Source organism: Lipotes vexillifer, unplaced genomic scaffold, assembly GCF_000442215.2.
Source record: "Lipotes vexillifer unplaced genomic scaffold, Lipotes_vexillifer_v1.1 scaffold1665, whole genome shotgun sequence".
Classification (NCBI taxonomy): domain Eukaryota; kingdom Metazoa; phylum Chordata; class Mammalia; order Artiodactyla; family Lipotidae; genus Lipotes; species Lipotes vexillifer.
Window position 1 is genome coordinate 31,902 of NW_006783279.1, and position 9,980 is coordinate 41,881.

Sequence of the window (9,980 nt, forward strand, 5' to 3'; positions counted from 1 at the left end):
ATGATCGAGGCCCAGGTGACTTTTGTTCTGTTTTATTCTTTCCTTTGTTCCCTGATGGATTTGTAGAGGCCTGTAAAAAATCACTTGCATTATTCTGTAAAGTATAAATATGTGTATCTTTTGTCTGTCATTCATATATATATATGTCAGACCTCTTTTTCTTTGTAGGAGTTTAGAGAAAGATATATCCTTTCTTAGGGAAGACTCTTTTCTTTTCTGGGATCTGTTTCTTCTTTATTTTACCCCCATCTTGATTTTTGTTTACGTAGTTTTCTTTTCCCTTTCTTTTCTCATATATATATATATGAGAATGTGGTGTTTCTAGCTTAACAAGAAGATTTAACTTCTACACATTATAGAAACTTCTAATTGGATAAACGGATGGGTGGCTGACTATACAATTAGAGAATATCTTATTAGACATTTGCTTCTTCAATGGTTTATTAAAATAAAAACCCTGCTAGATATCTTGATGCAGCCTATAAAGTGGAAATGAGCAGAAAAACTTTAACATTTCTTCTATATCATCAAAAGGGCATCACTTCATTAAACACCACTGTTATTACAGGAAACCCTGACATTTGACGATGTGGCCGTGGACTTCACGTGGGAGGAGTGGCAGTTCCTGGCCCCTCCTCAGAAGGACCTGTACCGGGACGTGATGCTGGAGAACTATAGCAACCTGCTATCTGTAGGTGAGGATGTCTCCCCTGGGTCCCTTAGAGGGTCTCCAATCAGTGGCCTTTCCTTTCTCAGCTTCTGAAAGCTCTGGAGTGCCTGTGATGCTCTGAAGCAATAGATTCTTAGCCCCTTACCCAGATACGTGGGTATATTCTCCCTTCTCCTGAGAGAAAAGCCTTTACCTTGTAGGTTGTAACATTGTTTTGTCCTCAGATGTAACACTCTGCTGTCTTCACAGATCCCAACCCCAGTTCAGTGGGTCTAAATCTGCTGTCATTTCACACGAATAGGTTTTCAAGCCAGCAAACCAGACATACTCTCCAAGTTGGATCAAGGAGAACCATGGATGATGGAAGATGAAATCCACTGTCAAACCCATTCAGGTGAGTGAGAGACCAGCAAGATGACAGGCGTGAAAATCACACTGTAGTTGGTCAGAGAAGAGTCACAGTTGTGAGGGAGTTGGACGCTGGGTAAGCAGTGCCTCCGTGCATCTCTCCCGATGTCAGACCCCTTTTTCTTTGTAGGAGTTTAGAGAAAAATTTATCCCTTCTGAGGGAAGACTCTTGTCTTTTCCGGGATCTGTTTCTTCTTTATTTTACCCCCATCTTGATTTTTGTTTGCATCGTTTTCTTTTCTCCAGGATTCTCATATCTTTTCCTTCTTCTTCATACACTTCCACCTCCTTTTCTATGAAATTCCACCTTCCAAGGCCTCTCTCCAAAGAGAAAACTTTGAATTCCTCACTGTCTTCTGACTACTGCACCTTTCTTCTCCACTGGTAATGTTGATTTCCTTTGTCACATCCACCCCATCTTGGATGCCGGGCCCCAAAGTAGACTGGTCGTCACTGTGCCTTATTCCCACTCTGAGGTTCTCCAAAGGTTTTGTTTTCCATTTTCTCAAATGATCTTCTAACCTTCATAGTTTTCTTCATCGCAATAAGCTAAGCTCCTTAGGGTCACTGGAGAAGACTCCCAAATTGATCTCTCCCCAGTGTGCTCCACCACAGACTTGGCTTCTATATAACTCATCTCGATGACAGCTCTCTCCTGAGTTCCCAGTAACTGCAAGGACCTAAGATCACCTTCCCTCCCAGGAAACCCTAGAAGTTTAGGTTTTGCCTTACTCCTGTGCATCCTCCATCCTGGCCATTCAGGCATTACCTCAAATGTCCCCCACCTGCAGAGCTCTTTTCTGTTAAGGGGTCTGCTGTTCATGATGAATTTTTAACTAGGAAAGTTATTTTAACATCCTACATTCTCAGTTCCAGCCTCAACCAGACCATAACTCTTGCCTACTTCGAATTAATTCCTTTGTTTATTTATTGATTTTGAACTTTATTCTCATTCATTGTAGACCTTACCCTTGTATTCACTTCCTTAAAGCTTTCATTTCTTTCCCCTCATCTTCTGATAACATTAAGTCCCAGGTAGGAACTTCCCTGGCAGGCCAATGGTTAAGACTCCACGCTTCCAGTGCAGGGCATGTGGGTTCAATCCCTGTTCGGGGAGCTAAGATCCCATGTGCCATGTGGCACAGCCAAAAAAAGAAGTCCCATGTAACCATGTTACCTGTCACATGACATAAAAATTCTTCTTTTAGTGATCACCATGACATATCATCTTGTTCACACAGAGATTTCCATCTTCTTTCCTAAACCTCCCAATCTGTTCCATACATGTGGTTGCTTCCTTGATTCATTCCTCTATGAATTATTTTTTTGATAGTCTAGTGTAAGCTGGAAGGTAACAGCAGTTGAAAAAACAAATAGACCAAGAGCTTTCATTCTAAGAGGACGAGACATCAATTTAATCAAAATGTAAAATAAATAATATGTCTAGGGGGTGAAAAGTGCCGTGATGGAATTAAGTTGCATAATGGATCTCTCTGAGGTGCACATTGTAAGTTAAATGTGCTTGGAGTTCTCTACTGTGTCATTTTCTTTTCTTTTTTTTCTTTCTGTCTTCTAGTTTTTTCTTTCTTTCTTTTTTTGCTGTGTCATATTCTTCATTCCCCTCATGCAGACCAGAACAATGGATCCATGGGGAGGCCTGTCTTCCTCCAGAATGAGCCCTGGTTTCCTCCACCTCTCTTCCTCTCCATCATTCCTTCCCGCCATGTTTTCCAACCTGCAGCTGTTTTCCTTGTGTCTATCTCTGCCTTGTAAAGTGGTTTTACCCACCTACAGTATAGGCTCCTTGAACACGAGGAGTATGTTTGCGAATCCCCAACACTAGCACCATTCCTGGTACACAGAGGTGATCAGTAAGGATCTGTGGAATGAATGAGTCCATCCCTCCGCAGTTTGGATGAGGTGGCCCTACAACCTGTGGTCTCCTGCTCACAGGAAATTGCTCGTATTTTATAGTATTTAGAAAGTAACCAAATCTGTATTTATTCATTATAACTGTTTTTTCCCAATGTATAAAGAACATTAAACATGGAGTTTTATTAACATTCATACCATAGGGTCATCACTAAAAAGACACCTCACATCAAAGTATTTTTTAGAATACCTTTATTCCAAATCTGAAAGATGGAGGAATTCATTCTTCTTCTCTTTCCTAGAAGTCTGGAAAGTTGATAATCACCTGCTGGAGCACTTACAAAATGAGAGCATGGAGAAGAGACTAGAACAATGGCACGAACAGAACCCACTGGAATATTCTGTTCATCGGAGCAGAACTCATTTTCTGTTCAGGCAAAATCATGGTATGTTTGACTTACATGGAAAAAGTATGAAATCAAATTTAACCTTACTTTCCGAGAGCAGGAGCTATGAAATAAAGAGCCCTGCTGAGTTTACTGGAGAAGTCAGATCCTGTCTCCATGCTGACAATGAACAATTTCATACTGAAATTAAATTCCCCAAAAGCCAAAAACTCATCAACACTAAGTCCCAATTCATCAAGCATCAGAAAACTCAAAAAATAAAGAAATCTCATGTATGTGGTGAATGTGGGAAAGCTTTCATCAAAAAATCTTGGCTCACTGATCACCAGAATCTTCATACAGGAGAGAAGCCCCATCGATGTAATCTATGTGGGAAAGCCTTCTTCAGAAAGTTCAAGCTCACTGAACATCAGAGAACGCATACAGGAGAGAAACCTTATGAATGTACTGAATGTGGTAAAGCTTTCCTCAAGAAATCAGGGCTCAGTGTCCATCAGAAAACCCATACCGGGGAGAAACCATTTATATGCAGCGAATGCGGAAAGGGCTTCATCCAGAAGGGAAATCTTATGGTGCATCAACGGATTCACACAGGCGAGAAACCTTATATATGCAATGAATGTGGAAAAGGCTTCAGCCAAAAGACGTGCCTCACAGCACACCAGAGATTTCACACAGGAACGACTCCCTTTGTGTGCGGGGAATGTGGAAAAACCCTTTCCCAGAAGACAGGTCTCATTAAACACCAAAGGACTCACACAGGAGAGAAACCCTTTGAATGCAGCGATTGTGGGAAAGGCTTTATTGAGAAGCCGCAGCTCGTTATCCATCAGAGAATCCATACAGGGGAGAAACCCTATAGATGTAGTGAATGTGGGAAATCATTCAGAGGGAAGTCAGTCCTCAATAAACATCAGAAAACTCACTCAGTCAAGGTGGAAAATCCTCCCTTAGAGGGTCACAGGTCCTCACAGAGCAGTGTTGTCCTCCAAGAGAAAAACCTGAATACAGTGACAATGCAGGTACCTTCTGTGGTCCCTCAGACATCAGTCAACATCAGTGGGCTCCTAGCAAACAGGAATGTAGTCATAGTGGGACAGCCTGTGGCCAGATGTGCACCCGCAGGAGAAAGCAGAGGGTTGGCACAGGAGAGAACCCTTATGAATGCAGTGAATGTGGTTGTGCCTTCAGTGGTCAATTATATTTTATTTTATGTCACAGAAAACCAGTAGGGAAAAAATTAAGACATTCTCTGAGGAAAAGGGTTGAGTGAAAGTTTCTAGTTCATATGTTGGCTGAAAAGTATACACTGAGAGAAACTGTATAAATGCTGAGACTGGGAACACATGACCTACTCATCCAATTACATATATGCCTTGATACAGAGGCATAATCTGATGTTAACCCAAACACATAAACGTCAGTTGCTCTGTTTTGTCAGTTAAATAAATGAACGAAGCCTGAGTTCAACTAAGTGGAGGAAATAAGGAGGTGGATTTTTTAAACACACAATTTGTTTCTGGAACGTTGCTATGGAGGAAAAATCACAGGAGGGCTAATATTGGATTGGTGGGATATGGGGCGTGTATATATCAATTCAGTTTCCCCAGGCCAAGGTGAACAATGAATCTGAAACTGGGATGTCTTCCTTAAACTTTCAGAAGTTTATATTATGCAGAGGGACTAATGAAACAACAGCCTTAGACTGAGTCAGTTTGGTCTTTCACAGAGTATTTGTCAAATACGTCCTTGGTATATGGTTCTGTTCCAAAAGCTGAGGATATTGTGGTGATCAGAATAGAGAAAGCTCATGGTCCCCTGGAGAGACCATTGAGGTAGTCGGATTATCTTTAAGTGGCATCTATACACTCAAGCTAATTTAGTGAGAGGACGTAAGTATCCATAGTAAGTGAAATGGACCTGGAGTAATTGGCTCAAGGGAATATGACAATTTATTGTTGAAGGAGCATATCATTTGGGGGATTGGGGAAGGAGTTAATAATGGTATTTAAGCACCATAGAACACAAATAAGTTTTAAAAAAATTTATTGAAGTATAGTTGATGTACAATGTTAATTTTTGCTGTACAGCAAAATGACTCAGTTATATGTATGTACATATATTCTTTTTCATATTTTTTTCATTATGGTTTATCACAGAATAATGAGTATAGTCCCCTGTGCTATACAGTAGGACCTCGTTGTTTCAAGTAAGTTATTTTTTATTTTTATTTATGTATTTATTTGGCCACATCACACGGCTTATGGGATCTTAGTTCCCTGAACAGGGATTGAACCAGGGCCCTCAGCAGTGAAAGTGTGGAGTCCTAACCACTGGATCTTCATGGAATTCCCCAAATAAGTTTTTTTTTTTTTAATGCCTATTTGTTATCTCCACGAGGAAATTATAAATTCCTTAACTTTAGTGGCTTTCTTTAAATTTTAATGTTTAAAAAAATTGAAAACCAATAAGATGAAAAATCAGTTCTTCAGTTACACTAGTCACATTTCAAGTGCTCAACAGTCATGTGACTCGTGGCAATAGAATTGGACAGCACAGACAGCAAAATGGTGAGACAATGGGAAGACGCTCTACCGTCATTTCCATTGTACCAGAAAGTTATATTGGAGAGTGCTGGTTTCCATGATTTTCAGTTTCCCAACACAGAGGGGGGAAAAATAATTCTTATCAGCTCTAGATTTGGAAAGTGAATGAATAAACTAACGGGCTAATCAAAATGTATTCTGTCACTCGAGGGAAAGACAGTTCTAAAGACCAAAATTGACACCCCAAACTGTTTGAGGTTAGAGAGACTTAACTGATTATAAAGGGACAAAGCAGAAAAGGAAAATGATTCCTAGAATAAATAGAACAAATGCAAAATGAGAGCCTTAGTCTTTAAGAATGGTGGAGTGTATAGGGAGTGGGAGGAGGTGAGATCTTCTAGGAATGTCTTGGAAATGAATCCTGAGATTTGTCCACAGGCCTAACACCTGTGAAGAGTTGCCATTTAAAGATCCTGGCTCCTCTGTGACCTGCTGAATTGAGACAGGTGTCTTCTATCTCCGTCATTCCTTTCCGCTGTCCTCAAAGTGGGGTCTTTGCTTTCTCCTTTATCCAGAGTTCTTTCCCATGATCCCATGAGGATATAAGATCCCAATTACAAACAGTCCTACTCATAAAAGACATGGAAATTTGACGTGCTGTGGCCCACTCAGAATTCAACCAAAATCCTGGGTCTGGGTAATTTACTCCTCCAGAAACATTTTAAAGCACCATCACTGTGCTAACTCACTGTTTTACACAGTGAGCAAAACAGGCAAAGGAACAGCTTTTATGGTGGACCATATAATCTAGTAAAGGAGAGAGATGGTGAGATTACAAAATGTCAGGAAGTGATAAATCCTATGAGGAGAAATGAAGTCTAATAATAGATAGTAATTTATAGTAATCTGTAGGTAGTAATGAGGGAGATTTCTCCCTCCCCAAGGAAAGGCTTTTCTGGATATAATTTGAGCCAAAACCGAAGTACTGAGAGGAATCACCCTTCAGAATATTTGTAACCAGAGAACATTCCAGGACTGTTCGTAATAATTGTCTATGACAAACTTCCTGCCTCAGATTCTCTGAGAAACTTAATGCAATTCCTGAGTCACACCCCACACCTCCTAAATCAGAACCTCTGGGGCTGGAGTCCCGGACTCTGCATTTTTAACAAGGGCCTGATGCACACCTAATTTTGAACATATTTGTCCTAAATCCTGGGCTACGGTCCCCATCACCACCCTCACATTATAATGGGATGGATTCAGGACAGAGAGTCTCCAGCAAAGAATCAGTCATGAGGGCTCCAGCAACCTGACCCTCAGCTCCCCTCCACTTCCTGTCCTGTGACTCTCCACTTCCAGCCAAGGCATGATCAGGCGGGCTCACTCCTGGAACTGATCAGTTGGGGCCTGGGACGGGCTGGCTGGGCTGCCCTGAGCTCTGAGGGCCACGTGCTGAGCTTACCTTTCAGAACTTGGCATCCCCAGGTAAAGGAGGCCCAGTGCATGCCTAAGCCTGCTTCCACACCCAGGATCCTTATGATTTCAATAAAGATCACCCTTCACCTCAAACAGTGAGTAGGAGTGGGCAATGAAGTCATACTGCCTGATTTTTAAAAAATAATTTATTTATTTATGTTTGACTGCATTTGGGTCTTTGTTGCTGTGCCCGAGCTTTCTCTAGTTGCGGCGATCGGGGGCTACTCTTTGTTGCGGTGTGCGAGCTTTTCATTGCGGTGGCTTCTCTTGTTGCGGGGCACAGGCTCCAGGCATGCAGGCTCAGTAGTTGTGGCTCCAGGCTCTAGAGCGCAGGCTCAGTAGTTGTGGCGCACGGGCTTCATTGCTCCGTGGCATGTGGGATCTTCCTGGACCAGGACTTGAACCTGTGTTCCCTGCCTTGGCAGGCGGATTCTTAACCACTGCACCACCAGGGAAGTCCCATGCTGCCTGATTTGAATCCTGCCGTGCCAGCCGTGAGCTGTGTGCCTCTGAGCAAGTTACTCAACTCACCTCAGTTTATCGTTAATATCTGCCTGGGTAGGTTTATTGTGAGAAGTAGACGTAGTTAAAATAGTGCCTGCCAAATGCAATGAATAACAGTATTATCATTAGTCCTAGTGAGGGAGGACTTTCCTTTCTTCCCTCTTATCTTCTGGGTCCCTCCTTCATTCTTCATCATCTTCAGCAATCACTTCTTCAGTGAAGCTTTCCCTCACTTGGCCAGGTTCCCCAATTTCTGGCCCTCCATAGAACTATGTTCCTCTCCTTATAAGCCCTTTATAGACTTGCAGTTTTATTTTTCCTGGATTTAGATGTGTATTCCCCATCAAGATTGGATTGAAATTGTTTGAATAGGTCACAGAGTCATGTGGTTCAAAACTTAAAACTATATAAAAAGGTGCATTTATGAGTCTCACTTTTACCCTGTTCTCAGTTTGTTTTCCCTTGACCTTCTGGCTCCCACAGGTAAGTTTTATTGTGTCTCCCTCCAGTGTTTTGTTTTGTTTTTTTTGGCAGTACAAGCAAGTAGATACTACTTTTTGTCCCTTTTCAAAAAGCAGCACATATATACATTCTCTTGCGCCTTTGCTGTATTTAATTTTCACTGAGCAGCATAGAACCTTGACGAAGAGAATACTGTATCTTGCAAGCCAAATTCAGTTATTCATTTAATAGTCCGTTATTGAAAACTTCTGTTCAAGTTTTTGTTCTGAGCACTGTGGATACAAAAATATTACAGAGTTTCTGTCTGAGGAACTCATAGTACATTTTGGAGGGCAGTCAAATTAGCATATTTTGATGGTCTAGAAAGATAAATGATCTTCAGTCATCCCTTGTATAGACATGTTTTCTCTATTGGATGCCTTCTTATACTTCCTATCATTAGCACCACGATACAGCTGCAATTTTATATTTAATAATAACTGTATTATTGTTTTTGAGACTGACCTGGAAGGTGTCCGAGAATGCTATCCGAAGAAGTGACATCTAAGATGACTCATGATAGAACAGCCATAGTAACTAATATTCTCTCATTGCTTCCTGTGTGTCAAGGACTTCAATGGAGGGAAAGTATTTGCAAATTCCTGGTAGCATATGAGACCATAGGGCATTGGGAAGTGGAAGGCAGGGAGTAATGGAAGATGATAATGGAGAATCCGTTTGATGTTTGCTTGTATACAGTCTTAAAAGAATTCTCTTGAGATCTTGCTTTAGTCTGTAATCAGTATACTAATTCAGAGCTTCATGAAGGGTATGGTAATAAACATGGTGTGGTACAGAAAAAAAGGAGGTGGCTGGAGAGACACCTTCTAAGAAGGGACCAGTGCGGTGGCAAATTCAGTAGTAATTCAGATAAATGGACTAAAGCAATGAGGGTGAGTACAGGGAGTGATTCAGAAGTTATTTCTGAGACAGCATAACAGGAATTGGTGGCCAGTGTGACAACGACATATAAGTATTGTTTTGGCTTCGTCCTCTGACCTTTTCACAGCAACCTCCAGTAACCTACAATCCAGGTAACATCTCTATTCTTAATTTATTGTGTAATAGTGACTGCTAGATGAGAAACAGAATAAGGGAAAGTTCAGTCTGGAAGGGAGAAGGACTTCCATTTTAGACTTGTGTAGTTTGAGGAGCTGTGAGACTGGAGCAGGCAGTATGTTTTGATGCTGTGTTAATAAAACCTTTTGAGTTTAGTGGGTACTCAGTGAAGAGTCCATCTCCAAGCCCAAACCCCAAATATAATCAAAATTGTAAGTTTTACTTAATCCATTCAAAAATTTGAAATGCATGTTTATTAATGTTTGCCATGTGAGGATATTATAAATACTGTTCTGGAGGTCAGTATTTCATCCTTTTGAAGTCACTTTAAAAATACTGGTGGGCTTCCCTGGTGGCGCAGTGCTTGGGAGTCCGCCTGCCGATGCAGGAGACGCGGGTTCGTGCCCCGTTTCGGGAGGGTCCCGCATGCCGCGGGGCGGCTGGGCCCGTGAGCCATGGCCGCTGGGCCTGCGCGTCCGGAGCCTGTGCTCCGCAAATGGGAGAGGCCACAACAGTGAGAGGCCCGCATAACGC

The 9,980-nt window shown here is 41.7% G+C and overlaps 1 protein-coding gene across 1 annotated transcript in view; it reads left to right on the forward strand.

Annotated features, from left to right (window-relative positions):
- The window catches only part of LOC103083215 (zinc finger protein 350-like), a 10,863-nt gene continuing 883 nt past the window's right edge, over positions 1 to 9,980 (forward strand). Inside the window, exons 1-5 of the mRNA XM_007455895.1 lie at positions 1 to 15; positions 569 to 695; positions 972 to 1,064; positions 3,253 to 4,585; positions 8,338 to 8,369. Coding sequence (XP_007455957.1) covers positions 1 to 15; positions 569 to 695; positions 972 to 1,064; positions 3,253 to 4,585; positions 8,338 to 8,369 — 1,600 coding nt within the window. The remainder of the gene's footprint in view (positions 16 to 568; positions 696 to 971; positions 1,065 to 3,252; positions 4,586 to 8,337; positions 8,370 to 9,980) is intronic.